Source organism: Plectropomus leopardus, chromosome 24 (genome assembly GCF_026936395.1).
Source record: "Plectropomus leopardus strain MGB_pleo_1.0 chromosome 24, ASM2693639v1, whole genome shotgun sequence".
NCBI lineage: Eukaryota > Metazoa > Chordata > Actinopteri > Perciformes > Serranidae > Plectropomus > Plectropomus leopardus.
This window is the reverse complement of record NC_142199.1, coordinates 6,479,108-6,506,578: the sequence shown is the minus strand read 5'-3', so window position 1 is coordinate 6,506,578 and position 27,471 is coordinate 6,479,108. Positions and strand designations below refer to the sequence as shown.

Sequence of the window (27,471 nt, the reverse complement as noted above, 5' to 3'; positions counted from 1 at the left end):
TTTCTGCCGATTCAGGATGTTGAATTGGTAGTGATGGCTGTGGAGCCCGTTGGTGAAAGAAAATGCTCTGATTGGCTGTTCAGCACAATGCAGGAGAAGACAAACGGATGGGGATGAATGTAAACAAACAGCTAAAGTTAAGAGGGAGTGAGGTCGAAACAAACTTGTTATATGTGGTAAGATTGGTTTTTTTTAGCCATTGAGCTCTTAACAGAAATGTTTTCTGATGGTTTGTCTTAATGTTCACTGGTGCACAGTAAGGCTGGAGACATACTTGCTATCCAGCTGCAACATGAGCGCTTTTGTATATATGCTTGCCTACACGCGATGCGTTACTGGAGGATATCTCTAGAGCGCACAGGTCGTATACAACTACGGGATGAGCGGGACAAACTCACATGCTGGTGCAGATGGTTAGAATTACCCAAAAAAGAGCATAGAACATAGAAAGGTGTTGAGAAAACATGAAATTCAAATAGAAAGTGAACATCAGACTCCCACATGAGAGTCCTGGGTTTGTTCGCACCATGCGACAGGTTCCATCCAGCCACGTTCTCACCTGCTGCTGCAGCAGGTACTATACGGTCCTCTGGCGACATTTAATAACACAGAAAACGATTCTGTTCAGCCGCGTTCTACGCTGACGTTGTCCAGCAGCATATCATGCGGGTACTAAGGTTAGCTTTTGGCGTCAAGATCTTACGCCAGGGCACTTCAAAAGCGGCGGTATTTGACGACTTTGGAATGACAACAGGCTGCTTTGGGGCAGTTAGACAGTCGTCTGGCCTAATTATGGTTCGTAAAATGTTAAAATGCAGTAAAGAGGGCCGGCCACTCAATTCATGTGACTGGACAGTGAGGAAAAACACACCAATGACGTAGGACACTTTTTCCCCTCTGAGTTAAAGTTTTTTAAACTCCAAGTGCTCACAGCGCTCCTGCAAAAACACAAGGTGCATCGAGCAGAAAAACTATTACAAAAAGCTGCCTCAGGCTGCATACACGCAATCTGCCTGATCGGGACCCACTGACTGACTCACTTCCTTTGTGGTTTAATTTGAGCTTTCATTTTCCCCGAAGATTGTACCTAATCGCAGACAAAATTGCACAGTGAAAACGAGGCCCTTCGGGAACAGATCTTATGTGGATGGTATCATTCTTCAATAGATGTTACAGTGTGCAGTCAACATTCAATATACAATGACAAATTATTTCAACGTTAATGTGACTTTGCTATTGAAGACTTTCCCAAAAATTATTGCTTTGTTTCACTGAAGCATATTTACACTGGATATCATGTGTACATTAAAGTTTCAACTCAAAATTTCTGTATTTCATTATTTCAAAAATAGATACTTGAACATATTTTCTTCATGGATCTATGTGTGATTTCATACAAAAATGAACTTTGTGCACAGTTTCTTTTGGTACAAAGCAGAGCCTTAAATCTCTTATAACATTTTAAATGCACTGAGTTACTGAGCTGCTGAAAGCTGTTGGCTAACTTCTTTAAACTAACTATCTGCATCTAAATCAGCGTCCATAAAGTGATCTGAGGTCAATTGGATACAAAACGAGCCTCAGTGTTGGTCGAGCGCAGCTGCAGTATCATCAACGTGCAAATGAATGAGGAGGCAGAGTCAACAGCAAATGCCATTAGCTCAGACAAACATTATGTTTGTCTAAACAAAGAAACCCAGTTTGGCCTCCAGAGTCACCTGATGGCCAGCAGAAAGAGCAGCACTGTTTACTGGTAAATTTGATTCAATGTGACCCATCAATGACAAAAAGGGGCCACACGCTGTATGTGTTGACTGAGATTCTTTGGGTCTTTGAGGTCGATCAAATTCAGCACTAAAATTGCACTTCTCTCCTCGTGCCTGAGAGTTTTTTTTGGTTTTAGATGCATTTGTCATATTTACTTTAGCATGCCAGTGCATTTGGAGTCATGATGAAGTTGTGTATTACAGCATTCACAGCGAGTAGTGGAGATTATGGCTGAAATAAAGACAGGAAAAAGAAGATTCTCTCTTATGAAAGGGATAGTTTGGATCTTTTGAAGCAACGTTGTATGAGGCATTTATCCATAGTCAGTGAATAACTTGCAGTAGATGTCTTTCAGCACGTCCCAGTTTGGAGAAGCAGGCTGTAATTCAACACAGCAGCAAAATGTACTGATTTTTTTTTTTCATGTGGCTAAGATGTAGTTAAAGTATACACTATTTTTACAATATTTGCACCACTTTACCTTTCTGTCAGAAAATGGCCATGGTTATATGCACACCAATTTCCCCCTATTACTGCTAATATGACAATATTCTGAATTTAATGTGACACATATAAACAGCATATTCTGTTTAAATATTCTGAGTTAGGCCATTTTCCAAATTTAGCATTTTCCAATTAAGTCATGTGGGATATCCTGGCATTATTAAGGTTTTAAAGGCATTATCTGGGCATGTTTACAGCCAATTCAAAATATACGCCTAAGTTTGGGTTTTACTGCAGTTTGCGACACACGGCCTGCTGTCTCTTTACAGTCAGCTCTGTGCGTTGTCATGGATACATTGTACACAAACTCACTAACAGTTTGCAGGCTGGGGTAGAGATGCATGCAGAAAAGCCCTCACTGCTGGTCAGAAGTAGAAACACACCTACTTTTAAAGATATTGAAGGATTTGGAAAGGGGAGGCTGAGATTGCACATTGTCCAAAAATTACGCCACTGATAGAAATCTTTGAAAAATCCTATTTTGATACAAAGAAGCAAAATAACAAGCAGCTCTAGCTGTTCTAGTTTTCCATATTTTTACATGATAAACAACATATTAAGAAACGTTTTTCAGAGTATGCAAGGCTGTATGTAAACAGGAGTGTTAATGGAATATTCATTTTCATTAGACATGTAAATTGCTGAGTAGGAATACTTTCTTTTTCTGAACAAGGGCAGTGACAGGACTATTTTGTGCTTGTAAGCGTACTCATTGATTTCCAACCCAGTTGGCACCAGACGTCAATATGACGTCAGAAAGATGTTGGAGTCTTACGTCAGACAGATGCTAAATTTTAGTTGAAATAATAATAGGATTGACGATGTATTACCATCTAACGTTGTCAGGAATTCACACTGATTAATTTTGTTTCTTTTCAAACTTTTGTTGTGCAGAAACTCCTTCTTTTGTTATAGCCTATTTCTGGACATTTTCAGCTTTATCGCCCAGTTTAAAACACTTGTTAGAAAAGTTATCAAAGGTAATAAGTTACAATACTTTGATGAAGTTATTTAAACAGTAACATAACTTATTACATTCTCAACAGGGTCACCAATGATCTGTAACCTATTACATTTCAAAAGTAACAAAAGTAACACTGTGTAGGTAATACTCTGACTACAGATAAGTACCTCATACAACCTCACTACACAAGACCCGAACCATCCCTTACAGATCAAATCTTGCATGCAGGATTAGCCTAGCATACACATTAACAGACCAGAACTTTCTGGATTATATTTGACCCCAAAATGTGATGCATCAATTAATTTTCTGTGATAAATTCATTTAAACTCAAGGCACAAGTGAACCTTTAGTTTGGACTGTTTATTACATAGATACTAGGTGTACTGTGGATGTATTATCGGAGGTATACCCAATAATGAGCCACCACAGAGATGAGTTTACTCTCTGTTTTCACCTTCTGTCCACTGCACACAGTTTGAGAGTTTCAAAAGTGGCATCAGAGTGAATAAATCTTATAACAGCTTGGGCTTTATAGCATGGATATAGAAAAGAGAGCTTCTGGAAAGTGATAAGGTGAGGCTGGTTGGGGATGGAGATCTTCGTGCAAACAAACTTTCAACACTACTGTGGACATATGTCCTTTTCACACATGATGTCTCCAAATTAACTGTCTTAGCATGGACACACTCTGTGTCAACAAGCCAGAAGTGTGACAGGTTTACGTACTGTTGACAGCGACACCAGTCAGGCACGGCTACTGATGTGCCTATCTGAGGAGGAGAAGGGGTGACCTCCTATTCAGAAATTAATGGCACCGATAAATCATATCCAGTGAAAAACGACAGGATCGTTTAGCTTCCCGTGTGCCCAGCGGAGCAGAAGAGACAAATAACACTTCCCGGCCTCATCCCCAACCTTTACAGAGCAGGACATTCATCTCTCTCAGCCTCCGTCTCACCACAGCAGAGTCCCAAACCCCCCTGAGACGATGAATGGCTCGTTCCTGTGCAAACTTCAGAATGACCTCCTCCGGCTCTGTTTTTACAGCCCTCCTGTCACCGCTGAGGCTGAATGATTACAGGCACAGTGAGACGCAGGGGGGTGCTGAGCGAAAACCCAAACCGTGATCACTGAGAGATGGTCAGGTTTGAACATTACAGAGAACACTTCAGGGGAGCTAAAAGACAGCCTCCAAGCTGTCAACTTAACGAGTGAATATGAGAGTGACTTCTATGTCACCTTCTGAAAATGTATCACTGCTAGTTTACAGCACATTCAGCCACCTCTGATGACCTCTGAGTGCGACTGCATTTTGAAAAACTCAAATTATTTGTGGTGCGTCCACCCCCAAGCACACTGGGTCAAAATCAAGTAGCTGTTATGAGCATTTTTTGTACCATCTGTGTTGTACATATTTGATTGCATATCTTTAGTAGCGATCATTTCAGTCTCAGAAAAATATAATTAAAAAAATCAGTGAATCTGCCTATTAACCTTCAAAACCCCACGGCTATTTCTGCTGAGTTTTCACTCCTAATCACAAGCTTTCAAAGTTATCAGCCAGGCATGATCAAAATTGTCTTTGTCGATAAAGTGACGATAACCTCAACCATGTCAACAAAAGTTTCCTTCGAGGAGCCAGATTTCAGCCAAAATAGATAACTGTACTGCCTCCATGCAACCTTTTACTACAATTTCAATTTCTATCTGTCACAGACATGAAGAAATACAACAGTATCTGTTTCACTCAACCTTTTCTGTTTCTTTTTCAAAATAAAAGCCCTCTGACAGAGTTTCTGTCAGCAGAATCCCTTCAGTTGTTGACACAAGGCATTTTACTGTGAAACATTTGCAGGACCATGTTGCTGAAGATGAAGTAGCATGTACTGCTTCATAATTGAGTGGTGAATGTGCGTTGAATTGTGGAAATTACCGTCGTTATAACAGTATCCAGCTCTGCAGCAGCGCTGTAACAACAAACACTGCCAGTGTAAACACACACTGCTCGCACATGCAGCGTGACCTGGGCGTTACCTCCAGGGTACGTGATGCGCACTGCAAGCAAAACATCCTCCAGTATGAAGTTGATACAAAGATGAGGGTCTATAATTCTGACAGCATTTAAAATAACGCCATCGGGGTTTCTTAATACCCAAATACCGTGATACCGCCCATGCCTAATTCTAGCTTTAACCGAGTAGGCTTTAGTAGCTCAACCTTAACCACATGTGACACATAGGATGCTAATCCTGTTTTCAATATCATGTGTATTGTACTCATACACTGCTGGAGCTACAATATCACACTTTCTGGATTACAAAAGACATGTGGGTGAACGTAATCGAGGAAGGAATTACATTAACTCCATAATAGCTTCATTTATAGGAGACGTGGTTAAAAGTGAACAGCTTATTATGGTCCTACTGTATGTTTTTATATGCTTTAAGCATATTAGTTAATCTCCACTGATTTCCATTAATCCATGGCCAGCTGCAAAGCAGGCCTACAGCGGTTACCCAACAACTCTTAACCCCCAAAACCAGCACCTGACCCCCCACCGCCACCCCCACACACACGCGTCACAGCCCTCAATGGCTGCCTTGTCCAGAACATAGCGCTCCACTGTGAAACAGGTCTGTGTGTCACAAAGAAATATTGACTTTTAATGCTTCAAACATTCGGCTCACTCCTTTCTAAACAAACTTGGCTGTGTTGATTTTTTAAAAACCCAGCAGTCACCGAGGTTTACCTTTCTACTGGAGCAATAAAACTGTGCTTACGGGACACACACACAGACACACACACACACACACACACACACACACACACACACACACACACAGAGTAGAGGAGCAGCTTAGATGTGAGACAGGCAGCCCAGTGAGGACACTTAAAAAATCATACGCAGGTTAAACGGAGAGTTCTAGGAAAAATGCTAATGTGAGAAATATTCTAAATATAAGATATCAAGTTAACACGACTTAGTGCTTAAAAAAAGGTGTTTTATTTACACTTCCTATCTTGTTTATTTACTCATGCAGAAATAGAAATGTAAAAATGAGATTGTGGTTTTAGGAGCAGTTAGCCTTTGAGCTATTTCTTGATCAAGGGTTTTCAAAAACTGTCATTTGCTTGGGATTGAAAAGTTGCTGGTTGAATAACCATTTGAAAACTGGAGCGACATCACTTTTTTATGCTGCTTTAAGACACTTTTCACAAGTATTTGAACCTTTGAAACTTGAGCAAACTGGTGCCATTTCATTCAGAAAAATGGGGAAAAAGGCAATGAGCAACTTGGTAAGAAATGCTGCATGAATTGCAAGAAATGAGAAGTTTCAGAAAATGATTTTTGAAAAGCTAGAGAAAAATGTCTGCGGAAAACCAGGAAAAGCTCGAGAAAAACTGTTTTATAATTATCATAATTAGTTATTTAAAATTATGTTGCAGAATTATCATTTTTTTATGTACTTTTTCCAGATCTTGTATCTTTTTTATAACATTTTTTTTCCTTTTTTTGTTGTTGTTGGTTGGTGTAACTAATTTTCAGGGTTTTTTTGTTTTGTTTTGTTTACAAATTTATTACTCATTTTTTGGTCATTTCTCTTTTTTTTGTTTCTCATCGTCTTCTTTCCTTATAGATTTTTTTTTTTTTAGAAATTAAGCCAAATTGCTCAGGTTTCAAAGGGTTGAATTCCTAAATGTGTGCTCTCCTCCACAGCAACTCCTATCATGGTCCCATAAAGTTGCTAAATGGCAAATTCTCATCCACCGATGTTGGATGACTGTGGCTTTCTGCTAAGTTTTCCTGGAATACCACATAACAATTTTCCCCGAATAAATAAAGGTTAAACACTCTCACACACACATCATCTCTGACTCTGAATTCTGGGCTCTGTGAGTGGAGAAAACCTTAACGCCCAGCCGCCTGTCCATCAGCCCCTCAGCACTAAACTCACTCATTCTCTCCTCATCCATCTTTCTCTCCTTTTCCACTTCAGCCTGACCTCATGTGAAACTGCGGAGGTCTGTGGGTAACACACTCCGGCGTTCAGTTTAATGATTTAATGCCATTTCCATTTAGGGGGTTATATATTAGCAGCCAACACTTGCATGTAGTGAGGGGTCTTAGCAGCTCTGTTTCCAGGCAGCTGATGTTTGAAAAGTGGCGGAAAATAAAATAAAAAATAAATCTGCTGTACAGTAATGTCTGTGACCATACACTTTTGATAAATATTTGGGGTGGGAATAACCGCAATACGATATTATCATGATACTTAAGTCACAATACAAAATTATTGCAATTTTTAGATTCACAATAGGGTGAGTTTTGTGAGATGTTTTTAGCGATATATAGCCATTTTTGGACCTATGTTTAACTGGACTGAAAAGGCATTTGATTGTATTATTTTTGTAGGCTTCCAAACGTTTAATGTTTATTTGCAATTATTAACAATTTGCATGATGAAAATCTGATACTCGGCAACTACAAAAAATTGCAATACTATGCTGTATTGATCCCCCCAACCCTAACAAATACTATGATATTTACTACATGGTTGGTCTTTGTCTACTTTTGACCGCTTGCTTACTACTTTTCAAAAGTTAGCATAGAATTGTACGTGTCTGGATCTGTTTTTCTTCCTCGGCCACTGATTTCCACTCCAAAAAAGAAACATGATGGATTAAAGTTGACTTAAGTAGGTAATAACCTGCATTTCAGATTCCAATACTGTCATAAATCCATTGGCTTCCACTTTTTTACTGTGGCATGAACAATAGCAAAGCTGACAAAAAGGGAAATATGAAGAATTTAAATTAATAACCTTCATTTCAAGTCCCAAAGTTGTCATGAACCCAGCTATTATAGAGTTGTCACCTTTTCATGTTTGTGTATGATATATGTCATACACATATAGGTCCCTCAAATATATATATAAAAAGTTATATTACTAAACAAAGTAAATAGTAGGCTTGGGTGGTATTAAGGTATTACAGTATACTTGGGTGTTAACAGAAAAAATGGTACATTTTCTATACAGTCAAAAAGACACTCCTCTTTCTATTAAACTGATACAGAGATGCTGCATCAAGGCGATGTATTGTCGTGCACATCACGCGCCAACAGAGGTCAGCCTACTGGTACAACAAGCAGTTAAACTGAGAAAGATGGATGGAGTCGTGGGGATAATGTTACAGGACTTTTAAAAAATAAAAATGCCTATGCCCCTGTTTGGGAGTAGTGCAACATATATCATTATCTTGGGATGAATTCTTCCAACTACATAAGCAGCTTATTCGCCACAGGATTTTATTCAGTCACCTCCGTTCAGCCCACTGATGTATCTTTACCAGCAACAGCATCAAGCGTCATCCAGTAAGAAGGGCGTTTATTTCTATTCATTATTTTATGGGGGCATTGCGTATTTTACCTTGCAAGATTTGTCTAAATCAGGCTAAAAACATAGCACTGTAAGCTACACAATGACAAACTCGCTGCAAGGATCAGCAGTAGCTCAGCTTTCGTTCTTTGTTTTTTTTTTCAACACAACTACCGTCATACACCATTATCCTCAGCAAAAATGTCAAGAAGGTATGGAAATATGAAAAATCAGATACTGATAAATAGCACACTCAGAGTAAAACTTTCAAATTAAAGGTTGAATACATCCTGGATAAACTATTATTGTATGTGTGATTGAGAAATACCATAACAAAATGAAAAATGGGATAAGATAGTTTTGGCTCCACAAGTTAGTTGCTCAGCCTGTTACTTTTTGCTATTATTGTTATCATTTTAAACCTATGTAGGTAATCTGTATGTGCACATGAAGCCATTTTAAACTTGAGGGCAAAATCATCACTATTCATAACTGCATTTGCTTTACAGGATCAACAAATATTTTCACATTATCATACAAATGGCAGATCTTTAACTTATCATGCATGATTCAGTGTAAAATGTCAATAATAGTTAATGCTGCTCTGCAAACTGCTTAAACAGTTGGTATGTCAAACTCTACTAAATGTATGTTTTTAATCAGCATTTACCATAAAAAGAACTTTTAATGTTTCTCAATGCTGATGAACCAGCACCTGCAGCTCACTACACAACGCAGCAGACATTTTAATTTTAGTGACTACTTTTCGTGTATTTCCCACGCATTTGCTCCGCTATAACACACCGTGGCGACCAACAGCAAATCAGATCGGAAAGTAGAGCATTGCTTGGTTGATTACGGATTCTCTATACGATGCAATTTACCAAAAGATCTTAACATGAAAAAGTCGTTAGTTTATTTTACTGTAGTACCAATGCACGCGTTTTGCACGATTTGTTTTCCAGAAAAAAATTTGAATGCATTAACTGCTGCTTGGTAGATGTACGCCGAATTAAGGAGCAGACCCTAGAAACAGGTTTGTGGAATGTTTTATATTAAAATATTATTTCCGGAAAGCTTGACACCAAAAACAACTTAATTTTTGAATGGAGTTTGGTATAAAGTCTGTCAACGATGGGGCGTAAAGGTCCAAAAACCGATTTTAAGTGGGCTTCTATCTTGCAAAAGCTAAGTCATGGAATAAAGTTAATGCAACTAAATGAATCTCGAGCTTACCTCTCACTTTTTATTCATATTGGGATTCCTGCTGTTGCTTCAGTGGTCAGGTTTCAGAGATGGTGCAGGTTCACGGCAGCCCGCTATCCAGAGGTCTGGACTCTGCTGCGGCTCTGTAGACGGGAACAAGTTACAGGTTTCATTCAGACCAGTAGGGGTGCTGTCAAGAGCCAGGGTGGACCAAAAGTGTCATAAACTCTGCAGCACCATCTGTTAGAAAAACAGTGAGCCCCCTCTGTCTGTAAAGTAAGCAGCCAAAATATTAAAAGCAGTCTAGGGTTTTACATGAGTTTCTGTTTATGTGATATAAACCAGTTAGTTTGCAAAATGCGACAGGATCTACAGTACAGACATTAATGTTAAAGTCATAAAACTGACCATTTAATGCATTGGAAAACATTTCCCAAGTAGTTTAATGTTGGGACAGCACAATAAAATGGGCAATGACATTGACATAAAGAAACAAAGACAAACATCTACTCAACTTTTTCTTGCATCTTTCCACCAAATGTCTCCCGCATCTGCTGCAACTTTTTGCTATGGCCATCTGACCTGCAACACAGAGGTGATGTCACTGTCTGAGGTTTACTGAATTGATTGAAAAATAAATGCATTATAAAAAAAACTTGACTGCCATCTAGTGGACATTGCTCTGCACTGTCCGTTGAAATGTTTAAGCTGTGAACAACTTGTTTTAAAATTATAAAAGATGTAAGCACTGTAATAACTTTGAATGCACTGATTGTGAATTCTATTTTAAAGTTTCCAAAGATACCAAATATGTCAAGGTAATTACATGATTACGTCTGACATTTTTTTTAACCATTTTACCCACTTTTTTTCCGGTACTGTTTAATACATCACCAAAAGAAAAACATTTTTTCATATTCAAATCTCAATCAGAAGTAAGTTAAAAAATATAATATTCAAAGAAAAAAAAGAAAAGAGTCAAACAAGAATTTTGAGCTACATTTAAACAGATGTAAACTACAATATTTAAAATTTTTAATAAAATTTATTTTTTTTTCAATAAAGCTTCAGTTTATTTTTCCTGAGGACAAAGAGGGAGAGGCTTACACGATCTACAGTTGCAATAAATAGTAATAACAATAGTAATATTTTTGTGTTATTCCTGTATTTTGGGTTTTTTAATAATCTAGAAAAGAAAGTTGGAGGTGGAGGCTTTAAATAAGCCCTTTGGTTTTTTTGCCTCTCCCTGCACTGTATATTACTTGTCTTTCTTGTTATTTTTGTTTTCTGTAAGTTTTAAACTGTGCAAAATGAATAAATACAAATACAAAAATACATTACTTCCCTGTGAAATGCAGTGAAGTAGACGTCTACAATAGCACAAAATGCAAATACTCAAGTTAGGTACAAGTACCGCAACATTGTGCACAAGTACAGTACTCGCGTAAAAGTACTTAGTTACTTTCTAATACCGCTTCTGTTTCGCCAGCAATGATGTAGTCATTCCCGCGCTTTGGCAATTCATTATTAGCCAATAGGAACGACGCATTCACTTTTCTGTGTCGACTCCAGCCAATAGACGTAGAGAATCTGCGTCAGCCAATGAGGTGCGTTTGAAACAGAGCTCTCGTCCAATGAGCGGCGAGTGGAGTTAAAAAAGCCAGCCAATGGGACGCCGGCAGCATTGTGTGACCGAAGCAGGGTCTGCCGGGCTCATTTCGCCGCTTCTCCACCCGGCTGGTCTTTTTGGATCTCACTGCAATGGCGGAACAGCAGCAGCAGTTCTACCTCTTGCTGGGCAACCTGATGAGCCCTGACAACAACGTCAGGAAGCAAGCAGAGGTGAGGCGACAAAACTTTGCCGATTTTATGAGTGACAAGTCCGGCGATTGTAGAAAACAGTGCGATCGGGGTTAGCAACGGCTAACCGCCTTAGCTGCTCAGTCTGGCCGCGCGCGCAGGAAGCTTTCACGTCAGGCTCGGTAGCCCACGTGCAATGTGAAGCCGACACCGAGTTACCAGTCAGCTAAAGCTAACTACCTCCACCATGTTGCGTAGTTATGTGGATATAATGTAAATCGTGGTGATCGGAGCCAGGCGGTGACCCTGTGTGGTTATGCGTGTTTGTGTCACACTCAGGCGGGTCGATTCAGAGTGAAATGTTCCGTTTGTTGGGTACCGATCCCAAAATCTCCAGCTGACAGTGAAGCTAGCCATGTAGCAGAGAGAGTACAGGAAGTAGCAACTACGCTGAAGTTCGCTTTCGATTCGCAGCTTCCGCTTCAGCAGCTAAGGGGAGAGTTGAAGGAAAAGTAACTAATCTCGAGTTTTTGCACCTTTTTACTTTTGTGAAAGCATGTTAGACATTTAATATAATGACCCGACGCTGACTGAAATCATTTGAAAACCACTATACGTAAACTAAATCTAGACTAGATTATCCAAGAGAGGCAGATATGTGACACCTTTATTCTGATTTTGATTTGATTTGACCCCTCTCAGTGTAGTTGTTTTCACAAATCTGATATATTGTTTAAATAATATTTAGCCTCTCTGGGATTTGATTCATTTATGTGTAGTGTTTTTTTATCTGGATGTGGTCCAATGTGGTCTTCTTTGGTAAAATGTTGCGAAATCTGACTTTTTTTCAGTTTCACAAATACAATAAATGTTTTTCAAATGTGAAATTGGATATCAGGCACTTTAATTGTCTAACATGCTTCCTCAAAAGTAAAAGGTTCAGAAAAACCTGAAAAGCAATGCAAGTTATGTTTCCCTTAACTGCTGAATCGGCAGCAACGAATCGGAGGCGAACTTCAGCGTCGTGAAGTAGCATGAAGCTAAGGAGCTACCGGTGCTGCTAGTTTCACTAGCCAGCGAGCTAGCGCTGATCAGTGCTGCTTAAAGATTAGAGAATAACATAATGAGTCGAGGAGTGAAATACCGACACACATGTCACGTTATAGGTCTAATATTAAAGAAATCAGTGTCACGGATAAGGTTAGCGAGCCAGTTCATTCAGAGGGCGAGCCGTGTTAGCAGTGCTTAAGCATGGCCTTTAGTCAATTTATCATAAAGTCACTTTAACACGTCTGTTTAAAGCGTGCTACCGTCCTCCTGGTTTGCTTTAAATGTTACACACGAAGCGAATTATCTCAGTTTCATTCACGTCACTGATAAAGACTCCCGGTTCATCCTCTCTCACTGGATTAGTTTCTCCAGAGGATTTGTTTGGGATGAGTCTAGCTGGCCTATTCACTTTTTTCCCACCACGATTAGCCTCTTGTCGCGGCAAAGCATTGTTAACCATAGTTTACCTCTCCAGCACCCGACTTTTGGATGGGGTGGTTGAATCTTATCACACTCCCCCCTTCAATGGCAGTCAGCGTTTTTCATTATAAACCACAGACTGTCTGTCGCGATACTAAGCTCATCGGAATTCATCCTTTATAGAAACTCTCCCTTTCTGTCTTACACACACAATAGGAATTGATCCATCTGTAGAGGACTGTAAACCCATATATTAACAGCTACAGAAACGGCTACTAAACATTTGTAGGCGTCCCCAGCTCACCCCCATTCATAACATGATGAGGGTGTGAGAGGGATAGCAAGACATGAAGCACAATATTGTTGTGGTCTTAAAGTTGTGAAATGACCAAAGTGTCACGTTTGTCTTGAAGATGTGGTGGTTTGGCTTAGTACAGTCGTTGAAGATGGCACTTTGTCCTTTTTTGAGGACGCAACTTCATGGTTGGTAAAAGGACTTAAATGTTATTGTTTGGTAACTAAACAAAAATGTTAGTGTTTGAAAAATGACTTAAATGTTAATGACAGAACTTTAAATGTAAGTGTTTTGTAGAACTAAACTGAAGCTGATGCAAGGCAGATGAAGAAAGATGTTTTATGTGACACCTGGTTAAAGCAGGCGTTTCTATTTAAATGTGTAAACAGGTTTCTCTGCCACCCTACACAATGATGCTCCTCCTTGTCCTGTCTTTGTCATGCTAATGTGTACTACTATTAAAAAAAAACAAGGAAACAAAAGTCTTTGTTTACCATTTGCACAGCTGTAATAATTTCTTCGGAGCATACACCCAAAGCTTTACTACTTCCAAATAGATCATCATATGTGTTTACATTTCTGTTGTGGCTTCAGTGAAGCAGCTTGATAAGATTGGAGACTAAAACCAGTGCACAGCAGACAGCGTTCATCAGAACAGCCAGCTGTATTGATGTTAAATTTCCCTCTGAGAGATTCTTGTCCCATGATATTGGAGATTTGAGGCATCCAAACTGCAGTAAGCACTTTTCTTCTTTTCTGTTCTTGCTTTGCTATATTTAAAGTCTGATCCTCTGATGGGAAAGTGTCCAAATCTAGACCTACTGAAGTTATTTTATCAAATAAGGAGTTGACAGTCAGATGCAAACTTGGATGATTATTCAACACTTTGTAGCTGGTCCACAAAGACTCTTCGGGTGGCTAGTGGAAAACCTTAATCTGAAGCAGACTCATAGCATTCGCATTGTATTAACTCAGCGATGAATGTAACTTTTGATAGCAAGGCCAAACAGAACAGAAACTAAACCACAAACCATTGACTCCCATGTATCATGGATTAAAAAGATCTACTAAACCGATTGCAGCACAAGCTATTGAGGCTGATTTTACAGTCAAAGCAATAAAAACCCAGTGAATAGCCACATTCATGTCATTACTTCATTCACAAAGATTAATGAAATTATAAACCACCCTCGGCATCTGTTGCGGCGCAGAATTACAAGCATGTGCGAGGCAGCATTTCTTTGTCTGCGACACTCTCCCCCGGGTGGATATGCATTTTTCACGGGGCTGAAGTTGCATCTGTAAGGCATGACTCACCCTAATCACTGTCCATTCATTTTCCTTGCAGGAGACCTATGACACGATCCTGGGCCAGAACAAGATCACATTCTTGCTGCAGGCCATCAGAGATGCATCCGCTGCAGAGGAGGTTAGTAACATAAATGTGGTGCTTCAGTTTGTCTTCAGATTAGCACATATTCAGGCTTTAATGTAATGTTTGCCTCACTTAAAGCTTTATTTAAAACAGACACCTGCTAGCCAATTAGAAGTGTCAAAAGCAAAGGTCATGTGACTTTGCATCATGTCTGCATTACTGTAATATCTCTGTGCTGAAAAGGTGCCACATTGACGGCATTTCGAGAATGCACCTCGGCCATCACACATGGGCAGTCGCCGTGGTCTGACACCGAGGCAGCTCATTATGAGTCACGGTTTTGGCATTTAGGCAGTTTACTCTGAGTCCAGCAGCTGCTTGGTCCCTCATTCCTCCTCTCCTTTTCTTTACCTCGAGGCTGATATTTTTAGAGTCTTGAAATGGGAGCAGGCAGAGAGGTGCTCGGCCCAGGGAGGGTGACTCTGCTTTTTAAGATGCTGCAGGTTTTGTCTGTGTGTTTTTTGACCATTGACTCTAAACATTGTATTTAGACTAACACTAAATGTTACTGTGCACAAGGTTGCCACAGATGCTTAAAAAGTCTTTGAAAAGTTTTAAACATAACTGCAGTCATACTGTTTGTCCAGGGAAAATTAGTATTATGATTATGTTTTAAAATAACACATCACCCATAAAACGGTCATTTATATTTCAGTTACTCACCTCAGGTTTTGATGGATTCATGAAGAAAACTTTTTTCCTTGAAAGCCTCCACAGTGCACGAAGAATCTAAAAACAGAGAAAAAATTTGATGAATTGAGTTGAAGGGGTGACTGTTTAACAGCAAAACTGTATCAAAACACCCATTCACAAACACAACTCGTGCAGTATACCAAGTCTCATTTATCCAGTCGAGTGATCGTTATTTCCCAAACACACAGCGCTTAACGAGGAACCGAAAGCGAAACTTCGACTCTGGCTTAGATGAGAGTAATATACCAGCTTTAGTTGCCCGTTAGAATTCGCTGTCTGATGACAAAGTAAAGTGATGAAAATATTCTATTGCATACATTTGTTTAATTGTGCAACTTTGAATCTAAATTTATTTTTTAAGTCACACAATATCCCAAAAATGTCCACTGCTTACAAACGTGGTCGCCTATAACTTAAATTCATCAAAAGTATCCTCAGTTTCGGGATTCTTTGTTCACTGTGGAGGCATTTGAGAAAAACAGTTTTCTTAGCAAAAAAGTGTTAACACGGGGTGAGTAATTGATATACGTACTTGTGAAATCCCAAAATAATCTTATATTGGGTTCAAAAAAATACCAGAAAAGCTGCACCACCCGACCAAACCAGAAATAAAAGTTTAGGTTTAGTTTAAGTGTTTGATGGAGAGAGGCGTAAAATATTGTTGAAACCAAGTGTCCGGTCCACTCAGGTCAAACAGATGGCGGCGGTGCTGCTGCGGCGGCTGCTGTCATCATCCTTCGAGGAGATCTACCCGGGCCTGACCCTGGAGATGCAGACCGCCATCAAGACGGAGCTGCTGACCAGCATCCAGCAGGAGACGTCGCCAAACATCCGCAAGAAGGTCTGCGACATCGCGGCTGAGCTCACCCGCAACCTCATCGGTAATGTCCCTCTGAGCTTTTTACAGCTCGTCCGGTGTGGACGTTTTTAGCAAACGTGGCTCATCCTGTCGCATGTCTTTAATCCAGATGACGATGGGAACAACCAGTGGCCAGAGGTGCTTAAGTTTCTGTTTGACTCTGTCAACTCGGACAATGTCAGCCTGCGAGAATCCGCCCTGCACATATTCTGGTGAGTTGCTTCATCCCAAATCTTTTTAGGCCACATGAGTGGTTAAGTTTAACAGCTTTTATGTGCAGGTGGCTGACAGTTGTGTGTCTTGGCCTCTTTAGGAACTTCCCAGGAATCTTCGGCAACCAGCAGCAGCATTATATGGAGGTCATCAAGCGCATGCTGGTTCAGTGCATGCAGGACCAGGCTAACCCACAGGTAAGATCAAACTACAGAGGATTTTGGTCAGGTAATTTTGTAACTCATGTGACTGTGCGTTATTTAATTTATTTATTTTTTAAATGATTCTTCAGATCCGCACCCTGGCTGCTCGGGCTGCGGCCTCCTTTGTTCTGTCAAATGAAAGCAACACGGCACTGCTCAAGCACTTCGCTGACCTGCTGCCAGGCATCCTGCAGGTACGAAACCAGGCCCTCCGAGCAACATGTACTCCCTTTTCACCAAATTAGCTCTGCTGCTATTTAGCCAAAAAAAAAACCACATTTTTCTGCATTTTTATCAGTTTTGAGCAGAATTGTTATAGTCAAGGAACAACAACAGAGCACAAGGATGCACTGTGATGTTATTAGTGATGGATATTTCTTTATGTCCAAAAAAAAACAACTGTGGACTTTTTATCGCTATTAATGATAAAAAGACATAGAAATCTATTACTTGCAAGACTCAGTCCTCTCTTTCCAGTCTTAGAGTATGACACGCACACTGATGAACCATTGCGGTTCGCACCTCAAGTCAAGGAAAAACTGCTCATTTTGGCTCCAGCTTCCAATTATATTTTGGTGGAAAATGCTAAAAGGTTCAAAATTAGGTACACAAACCTGAACGGAACCTGTTCCGCATTTGTTGCAAGGAGGTATCAGTGACCTCTAATTTAGTTTTGCATGTGCTCAGATGTTTCCTACAAGTTTCCGGAACTCATTTTCCAGAGCGTTTTGAGTGAAGTCATCCATACAGCAGTAATGGCTTTTAAGCAGTCAGTGAATGTTTCTAAATGAGCCTCTTGAGATACATTCATGTGAGCTAAGTGTTACATGTCCTGTAGTCTGATGTTTATGCATTAGCTAATGTCAGGTTGGAACATGCAGTACACAGTCCAGGTGAAAAAGGCGACTTGTTTGACTCTATCATGCACATAATTATATAAAGTCATGATGTGGAACGTAAATAAGAAAATGTATCTGCAAATGGAAGATGGACGTTCAAAGACAGAGCTGAGGTGCTTTGCAGCTTGTTTGCATGTGTTGAATGTAATTTAATTTCTGCTCAGGCTACAGTATGTAGAGATGACACTGGTTGCATTGATCAAAGACGGCTAAGCTCTCTTGCAACAGCGTTTCGTGAGTATTTTCTTGTCAGTGACTCATGATGGTAGGTGGAGGTTAAGCGCTCGGATTGTGGTGATGGTGTAAATTCAGCAACAGCAGCGTGCCCCTGCAGAGTGAATGTATGCAACACTAACCCCAGCGTCTGTTTCTAATCAGGCAGTGAACGAGTCGTGCTACCAGGGAGACGACTCCGTGCTCAAGTCATTAGTGGAAATCGCAGACACAGCGCCCAAATACCTGAGACCCAACCTGGAGGCCACCCTGCAGCTCTGTCTGAAGGTGAGTCAGAGCACCCGAATGCAAAATATTATATAATATTCTAACTTTACTGCTGTTGATCCAACACACACTGCTTATTTTTGGATGGGAACTTTAACTTTATGTGACTGACTTGTTGCCATGTCTCTTCAGCTGTGTGCCGACACCAACCTGACAAACATGCAGAGACAGTTGGCGCTCGAGGTCATCGTCACCTTATCTGAGACCGCAGCAGCCATGCTGAGGAAACACACAGCCATTGTGGCGCAGAGCGGTGAGGATTTAGTTCACTATCTAACCTCTCCATCTTAGATTTTTAGCCACTTAAAGAAGTTGAAAAGAACAGTTGTCATACTTACATGTTGTGTCCTCAGTGCCCCAGATGTTGGCTATGATGGTGGACCTCGAGGACGATGATGAGTGGGCAATGGCTGATGAGCTGGAGGACGATGACTTTGACAGGTGAGACACAAAACAACAACAGTGAACATAAGGTATCTGCAAAGTGCTTAGAGGTTTGAAATTGTGTTCTCACACTTGTGCTGAGTTACTTTCTTGTCACTCACCAGTAACGCCGTGGCTGGGGAGAGCGCTCTCGACAGAATCGCCTGCGGTCTGGGAGGAAAGATCATTTTGCCCATGATCAAACAGCACATCATGCAGATGCTGCAGAACCGTAAGTAAACTGTGTAAAAATTAAAGATAAGTGAAAACATGTAAAGTCTTTAGCATGAACATGAGGCTAACCCACTCAATTTGTCGCCAGCTGATTGGAAGTACCGCCATGCCGGGCTGATGGCGCTGTCGGCCATTGGCGAGGGCTGCCACCAGCAGATGGAGGCCATCCTCCAGGAGATCGTCAGCTTCGTCCTCCTCTTCTGCTCCGATCCTGTAAGAGACAGCTTCTAACTTTATTCTTTAATAGGAAGCTTTGGCACATGATGACTTAAATTAGCTGTGTTTCTAGGTTTATAGAGACATACCACAGCACTTTGACTACGTTTACGTGCACAATAATACTCCGCTATTGTTATGATTGGGGCATTTTCCATTTAAGACGTAGGTTATCTGAATATTATTCAGGTTTTAAAGGCATTGTTTGGACATGTATACAGCACATTTGTGAATAGGCTTACAGTCAGCTCTGTGTGTTGTACACAAACCTATCAGCCAAAGATTTGTAATGCTGGCGTGGAGATGCATGGCCTAAAGGAAAGCCCACATTTATGGTCAGAGAGAGAAACACGCCTGCTTTTAGACATTACGCAAGACTTGGGTAGCAACCTTTTTTTTTTTTTTTGAAGGTGGTTGAAGACAAGTCAGCCACTGGTAGGAAACTTTGAAAAGAAATTGATGCAAAAAAAACCAAAATGGCTAAACTATCACCAGTCGTTCAACTTTTCTATTTTATTTTGATGAGATAAACTGCCAAGCACAGCTGAGAATGATGTCCGTGCTTAATTGGGAATATTTGTGAAATATACATTTTTTAATAGTCATGAAAATAAGCTTAGTAGGAATATTATTTTTCAGAATACGTGCCAAAAACAGTATATTTTGTGCATTTACAGTCATTGTTTGTGTGTAGATTTTTTTGTTTTCTCCTCCAAATTCTTTACGTATTTAATCACTAATGTCACAGTTCTTGTTGGTGGTAATGAGTTTTGCCTCCTTTTTCCTCCTCAGCACCCAAGGGTACGCTATGCTGCCTGCAACGCTATTGGACAAATGGCCACAGACTTCGCCCCAACTTTCCAAAAGAAATTCCATGACAAGGTAACTACTGCATCTCTTCAATCTGATGCGATAGATTTGAGAGGAAATATGATTCAGATCCTTTCAGATCAGATCATTTCAAACAGTAAAGGTTGAAAAAAAGACTCTGACCCTGTGTCCTCTTGTCTTCCAGGTGATCTCAGCTCTGCTTCAGACCATGGAGGACCAGAGTAATCCTCGGGTGCAGGCGCACGCTGCCGCCGCCCTCATCAACTTCACAGAGGACTGTCCCAAAACACTGCTGATCCCTTATCTGGAAAGCTTGGTGCAGCACCTTCACGTCATCATGGTAGCCAAGCTGCAAGAGGTACAAATTAATTATTAATTTACTGATTTATTATTTAAATATACTTTACTTTGATAAATCATTAGAATTATAGCGCTGTGTTATTTTCAGTTTGTCAGAAATCATACCTGTGTCCTCTTCTCTCCTCCCAGTTAATCCAGAAGGGCACCAAACTGGTCTTGGAGCAGGTGGTGACGTCCATCGCCTCTGTGGCCGACACGGCCGAGGAGAAGTTTGTGCCATACTACGACCTGTTCATGCCGTCGCTCAAACACATCGTGGAAAACGCCGTGCAGAAGGAGCTCCGGCTGCTGCGAGGAAAGACCATAGAGTGCATCAGCCTCATCGGCCTGGCTGTCGGCAAGGAGAAGGTACGCCTGCAGGCACATGAAACTGTCCACTGAGATCTTAATCAGGGCGACCTCCATCGTAACATTTGTTCTCTTCTCTCTGTTGTGTTGCTAGTTCATGCCAGATGCCTCCGCCGTCATGCAGCTGCTCCTCAAAACCCAGACAGACTTCAATGATCTGGAGGATGACGATCCACAGGTACGGTCATCATTTTGATCCGTCTGGTTTTCTTGATGCTGCATCGTCGACCCTTCGTCACGTTTTTGTTTCTTGCGGTTTAGATCTCGTACATGATCTCAGCCTGGGCCAGGATGTGTAAGATCCTGGGGAAGGAGTTTCAACAGTACCTGCCTGTGGTGATGGGTCCCCTGATGAAGACGGCCTCCATCAAGCCAGAGGTGGCCCTGCTCGACAGTAAGTAACACCAGTGACACAAAAGCAGTGGGCAATTGGGACAAAACCACATGAAAGATACAGTATTTAAAAATGAGCGTCTGTCTTGCAGCCCAGGACATGGAGAACATATCAGAGGATGACGGCTGGGAGTTTGTCAACCTGGGAGACCAGCAGAGTTTTGGCATCAAGACGGCCGGACTGGAGGAGAAGGCCACTGCCTGCCAGATGCTGGTGAGTCGTCCAGTCCACTGCAGCAGGAGAGCACTGAGACACATGATGTCCTGCCAAACTTTCAGGATCCTAAAGGGGGTCTGAGGCAGATATAGCAGAGCAGCAGATGGTGGCATTGATGTAAAGCCATTGTTCATCTCTGTGTAGATACTGAGGTCATTGCTAGTGTTTCAGCCCTGTTAGTCCATGATCAAAAAGAGTACTTTTAGCAGTTCTGGAGTGGCTTTTTTTTTTTTTTTAATGGTTTTCAATTAAAGTGAAGCGTTTTGCTTGTTGCTTTTGCTGCTCTATTCGCTCTGCGTTTTTGTAGGATTGTCCTGAACTCCCCAAGTTGGCATAACCTCAACTGAGAGTGGACAAAGCGTCCAACATTATAGGCATGTTTTCTCGTCCTATCAGTTGAATTGAATGGCAGGCTTTCTGTAGTGGACTTAACAAAGTAAGAGAATGATCAGTGGTCTGTGCTAAACTAACTTAAGCTAATTTTCACAGGTCCCCTAAGCGAGCTGTAAGACATTCAAGAACAAATAGTAGCCAAAGCTACTTTGTAACATTTTACCAACCATAATTAGACCCACCGTTAAAAAGTAGATTGTAAAACAGTCCCCAATTCATCCTAAAAATAAGCCTTTAACAGACCATCGTCCAGGCAAAGCTCCTTGGACCAGCTGGTGACACCTCCTGTGATTTCTCGTTATAAAGTCACACGGATCTCCGTTTCTCTGTGTCCGGTCCCAAAGTGCCCTCCACCAGACCTTAAACCACAGATCAATAAGTTTACATCCTACACAGCAAACTCAAGTTAAGCTAAACACAGGTGATTAAGTGTAGCAACAATGAAAAGAAAAGCGCTCTGTCTGATCGGCGCCTTAGTGATTCGCTCCGTTTTGTCTTCCAGGTGTGTTATGCCAAAGAGCTGAAAGAAGGCTTTGTGGAGTACACGGAGCAAGTGGTGAAGCTGATGGTCCCTCTGCTCAAGTTTTACTTCCACGATGATATCCTTTTGTTCTTTTAAACCTTTTGAGCTTTAAACTGTGGGATATGAAAGAAAGGGGGGGGGGCTTGGTGACGCTGTTTTCCTTGACCGTGTCACGTGTGCGGGTGGCGGCAGCTGAGTCCATGCCCCTGCTGCTGGAGTGCGCACGGGTTCGAGGGCCGGAGTACCTCACCCAGATGTGGCACTTCATGTGCGACGCTCTCATCAAGGCCATCGGCACAGAGCCAGACTCGGATGTCTTGTCGGAGATCATGCACTCTTTCGCAAAGGTAACTTTTTCCCCCTGAAGTGTTACATTTAATACGGTTGAATAATTAGGTCCAGTTTCTGACCTGTCTGATGGTTTTTAATTTAAAGTGCATTGAGCTGATGGGAGACGGCTGCCTGAACAACGAGCATTTTGAGGAGCTTGGCGGCATCTTGAAAGGAAAACTGGAGGAGCATTTTAAGAATCAGGAGCTCAGACAGGGTAAGACGGCTATAGGAGGAGCTTCATATCTCTTCTTGAGACAAAACTTGTGATTATACACAATCCTCACAGAGCACTTCTTTGTCCTTCACAGCCAAGAGACAGGATGAAGACTATGATGAGCAGGTGGAGGAATCATTACAAGATGAGGTAAATATTTGCACTTCAGGAAAAAGGAGCTGTGACAAAAGCCTTAAAATGGTGTTGTCCATAAATGTCAGAAACAGTGGTGGCGGAAAAAAGGCCTCATGTTTTCCCTCGTCTGTTTTGTCTTTCTCCAGGATGAGAACGACGTGTACATCCTCACCAAAGTGTCAGACATCCTGCACTCAGTGTTCAGTAGTTACAAAGAGAAGGTGCTGCCTTGGTTTGAGCAGCTGCTGCAGCTCATCGTCCAGTTAATAGTGAGTACCTCCTGCCGAATGAAAACCATAAACTAAAGGCCACTAGATGGTGCCAGTCAGTTAAATTATGTTTCACATCACAGTAACTGACTGAACTTGTCTTTAGTGTCCCAACAGGCCGTGGGCGGACAGACAGTGGGGTCTGTGCATCTTTGACGACGTTGTGGAGCACTGCAGCCCCGCCTCCTTCAAATATGCAGAGTATTTCCTGCGGCCGATGTTGCAGTCACTGTGTGACACAAGCCCCGAGGTCCGGCAGGCAGCCGCCTACGGTGTCGGTGTCATGGCTCAGTATGGAGGAGAGAATTACCGCCCGTTCTGCACAGGTATGACCCGGCGCTGGACTCAATTTGATTAGTTTGAAGCTTGTTTTGGTTACTGAACTCGATTTGTTTGTGTCGTTGATCCAGAGGCCATCCCCCTGCTGGTCCGAGTCATCCAGGCAACTGACTCACGCTCCAAGGAGAACGTCAACGCTACAGAGAACTGCATCTCCGCTGTAGGAAAGGTCATGAGGTTTCGGCCAGAGTGCGTAAATGTCAACGAGATCCTTCCCCATTGGCTCAGCTGGCTACCGCTCAACGAGGACAAAGAGGAGGCCGTGCACACATTCGACTTCCTGTGCGACCTCATTGAAAGGTAGGACCCTGGAAACACGTCTGATATAATTATTTCTTTAAATGAGGAGATGAACAAACTCCTAATTATTTCTCTCCCATCTTCTCTCCACAGTAACAACCCCATCGTCCTTGGACCAGACAACTCCAACCTTCCCAAAATTTTCCTCATCATTGCAGATGGCGTTGCGAACGAATCGGTTAAGAATGAAGACGCGTGCAGCAAACGGCTGGCAAATGTCATCCGTCAAGTACAGGTGAGCCTTAAACACAAAGTCTTCCAACAGCTGCTTTCCAAAGAAACTAAAGAAGGACATGTAATATGCAGTGTGTCTACACGTCCACAAAGTCCTAAATTAATCTTAACATTAATCTAAATTAATCTTTAACAATATTAGGTCTTTCAAGTGATGAATCGTCTTAAATTTGAATTAGTGAGGCCTTAATTGCCACAAACATTGACATGTGATGTGTAAAACAACAGCGTTTGACTCTTACTCTGACATATTTTCACACACTTCACATACTCAGCATTTTATACATATTCTACATTTTTTAATTTTTACATACTGGTGTGAAATTGAAATATAATGCTCATATTTAATTAACATTTTTAGTAATGCAGATATTATTTTATATTTTTACTAAAGCACATATTTCTGTTATATTTTTACTAATGCACATATTTTTATTATATATTTTAATTTTAACTTTTATTCTATAGTTTTTACGTAATTTTTATTTTATAGGTATTATTTCTATATCTATAATTCTCTGTGCTTGGCATCTGAGCTACTGTAATGTATCTCGATTTCCCAGTGGGGATCAATAAAGTATTTCTGATTCTGAAAACCCATCTCTGCATGGGACCACACATATACTACTGACCTTTATACTTACCTGCACTGCTTGAATAAGAAAATGATGGTTTGTCCAAAAATCACTTTGTTAAAAAATGATCTTTAAAAGGTCTTGAAGAGCATTAACTGACTTGTGTCATTTCCTCCAGGTGTCAGCAGGGTTATGGACACAGTGTGTATCGACACTGAACGAGACGCAGCAGAAAGCCATACAGGACCTACTGAATACTGCCTGAGCCTGAAGCCCCGGTCACCTCCCCGCTCTTTAAAAAAAAAAAAAAAGCCCATGAAGAAAAGTCGAGCTCCTGGATCTCCTCCATACACTCCCTCTTCTTCTTCCTCCTGCTCTGATCTGTAGTGTGTACGGACGCTAGCCTTCACCCCCTCGCCCATCACCACCCAGACCGACCCCACTATTATATAACTCCGCCTACATTCAGCCGGCTGGGGGAACAGGTTGGATATTTACGACAATGGAGGACATTGGCCATCAAAGACTTTCACCCCGTATCCGAGGAAGTGGGAATAAAGTGTCCCTGTCTTATGTTATCTGGACGTTTTGTTTCCAACCATTCCCTGATGTTTGACTCGTCTCACCGTGCCCAGAGGGACTCATTCTCCACGTTCCCCAACACATTGGACAGTCTCAGAGGGGGCCACAGTGGGGGTAAATGGGGACAGGACATTCTCGTGGACTGAGGAAATGAATGAAATGCACACTGGGCGATCACTGCCTGTCTCCTGTGAATTTTTTTTTCTTTTTTTGTATTTTTATTTTGTTTCTTTTCTCGTTCCGTGTTCCCAGCGTTACCTGGGGGGAAACGGCCTCTGTGCGCCACAGCTCAGAGGTTTCAAAACGGCATGTTAAGTGGCTAACTCTAGAAAAAAAACATTAATAGTTAGGAACTTTCTGTCATTGTTGTCTGGGAGAGTTGATCTAAGCAGCGCTCCTCCATAGCCTTCCAGATAGCTATTCACGTGAAATGAAGATGAAATGTTGGTTTAACGGTTCTCAGCCCTTTAGGTAGCAGCGTCAGAGTTAAGGGGCTTCAGAGAAGAGGAGCAATAACCTGTAGTTGGTTACGGCCGCATGGCGTGACGAGTCGGAGGGACATGAATTGTAGAGTATTTGTAAAATGCGTGCTACCATACTCTTAACTCTATGGTTTTGACCCTTTGCAGCCCTGCAGGTATGTGATGGAAAATACCAACAATAAAATTCCATTTGAGAATTCTGACAAGTTTTTTCCTTTGATTCATTCATTCATTGTAAAATCCCATTAACATGCATGTTGTCTTTCCCAGATTTGGATAAGAAGATGGATAATACTCTCATGTGTAGGTTAAATGTGAGGCTAATTCATAACCAAGGCACTATTAGCTTTACTTTTCAAAATGTGCCTTCATGCAGCTCTAAAGCTCACAAAAAATATAAAGATATTATGATTTTATTGGAAATTATGGGCTGATTTTTTTTTTTGTATGGCAAACTGATTCCTGGAATTTCCGCTAGGTAGTTTTTACGAGCTTGCTGGTGCTGGTAGGCAGATTTTATAAGAAATTTTGGAGGCTTGCTGTGCCCGTTTCCACTCTTAAGGATTTTTTTAACCAACATCAGTCCTAAACATAAATATCAAATATTCATTAATGTTAAGAATTTCAACCATTTTTATATGTCCGTTTTTTGTCATGATGCCAAGACACCATTAGCTTCACTTTACTATAAAGATCGCAAGTATGGGAAAATAGCAATCTCAAAATGTACCTTCATGCACCTCTAAAGCTCATAAACTTACTGCGTGTTTCAATCTGAACAAAAATGTAAAGACATTGTGGTTTTATCTGGAATATTTCCTGGAATTCACGCTCAAAAGTTTTTATACAGACTGAACAAAAGATTGTTTTAGTTAGTGAGCTTGAGAGGTGCTAGTAGGCATATTTTATTTAAAAAAAAAAAAAAAAAACGCAAGAAAAAACCAATCAGGCTTTCTGTTCCCCAGTTTCCACTCTACTAAGGAATACTTTACCCTCCAAATGACCTTTCATCTATCAATTACTCACCCTGTTAAATTCATTAAAAAACCTTACTGTTTTTGGATTCTTCATTCATCAGACGAGTGCGAGAACAAAATCTTTATAAATTGCTCCCTTCAAAGCCAGACTTCATTGACAAAAACGGTACTTTCAGCTCTGAACACAGGAGCAGCTGGTCTTCCTCTGCCTGCATCAGTTAAGCCTGCTGTTTTTTTCACATTAAACTCTAACACAAATGTACATCTCTTTATAAAACACTCCCGCCAGGATTTGACTTTTTTCATGTTCAGCTCATCTGAACGCTAACATTCGGTTAAATACCATAAAATACCATAAGAGCGACTGTGCTTGAATGGAGTGTAAAATTCACTTATAGTTCAGTTTCCCAACAGACAGAACTGTCTGTTTAGGAAGTACTGAGCATATGACAGAAAACTATTTTGTTCACAAATTCAGTGTAACAAAGGGTAAGAAACTGATATGCATATGGTCATTTTTGGGGTAAAGTATTCCCTTTAACTTGCCTGGTAAGCTCATCGCCTGAGGGCGAACAGGTATCCCCTCACCTTTCCTGCAACATAAACTTATTGTTACCGCTTCACAATTAAGGATGAAATTTAAAGATTAACACAGGGAAATGATGCCTACAATGTAAATAAAAACGACAAAATTAATCATTTAATTAAACTTATAAATGTGCTTTTAACTGACACTGACTGACTGGAAAAAGTGAAATTTCCAATAAACCAAAACCACCTGTGCATTATTCTAACAGGTTATGTGCCTCTCCTATTATTTTACATCCACCTCATAGTTTCACCTGCAGCCACCTGTAGAAAACCGTGTGAACGCCTGGTCTTAAGTTCTCCTTTAATAAATAC

General features: G+C 41.0%; 2 protein-coding genes across 3 annotated transcripts in view; one reads left to right on the top strand and one right to left on the bottom strand.

The window, feature by feature from the left end:
* LOC121962663 (semaphorin-5B-like) overlaps nt 1-14,807 on the bottom strand; it is a 45,516-nt gene extending 30,709 nt beyond the window's left edge. For both annotated transcript variants that reach the window (XM_042512908.2, XM_088074515.1), the window contains exons 1-3: nt 14,705-14,807; nt 10,338-10,404; nt 9,853-9,965 (exon numbers count right to left, since the gene is read on the bottom strand). The gene's annotated coding sequence lies outside the window, so the exon portion shown is untranslated. The remainder of the gene's footprint in view (nt 1-9,852; nt 9,966-10,337; nt 10,405-14,704) is intronic.
* ipo5 (importin 5) lies at nt 11,507-25,797 on the top strand. The gene is made up of 26 exons (XM_042512907.2): nt 11,507-11,664; nt 14,736-14,816; nt 16,204-16,396; nt 16,484-16,586; nt 16,688-16,784; nt 16,880-16,984; nt 18,068-18,190; nt 18,323-18,443; nt 18,544-18,631; nt 18,739-18,845; nt 18,936-19,060; nt 19,856-19,945; nt 20,079-20,252; nt 20,384-20,602; nt 20,697-20,780; nt 20,864-20,996; nt 21,088-21,209; nt 22,108-22,204; nt 22,303-22,475; nt 22,564-22,675; nt 22,770-22,825; nt 22,957-23,079; nt 23,186-23,405; nt 23,490-23,718; nt 23,812-23,953; nt 24,706-25,797. Exons 1-26 carry the CDS (start codon nt 11,584-11,586, stop codon nt 24,790-24,792), a joined length of 3,285 nt encoding a protein of 1,094 aa, XP_042368841.2. The 5' UTR covers nt 11,507-11,583; the 3' UTR covers nt 24,793-25,797.
* The last annotated feature ends 1,674 nt before the right edge of the window (nt 25,798-27,471 follow it).

Bases quoted from the DNA above. Each gene is read 5' to 3' on its own strand.
- ipo5 (XM_042512907.2), top strand. From the start codon at position 11,584: ATGGCGGAACAGCAGCAGCAGTTCTACCTCTTGCTGGGCAACCTGATG. The intron at 18,444-18,543 runs GTGAGGATTTAG...TTGTGTCCTCAG, and splicing joins AGCCATTGTGGCGCAGAGCG to TGCCCCAGATGTTGGCTATG. The intron at 22,205-22,302 runs ATATCCTTTTGT...TGACCGTGTCAC, and splicing joins CAAGTTTTACTTCCACGATG to GTGTGCGGGTGGCGGCAGCT.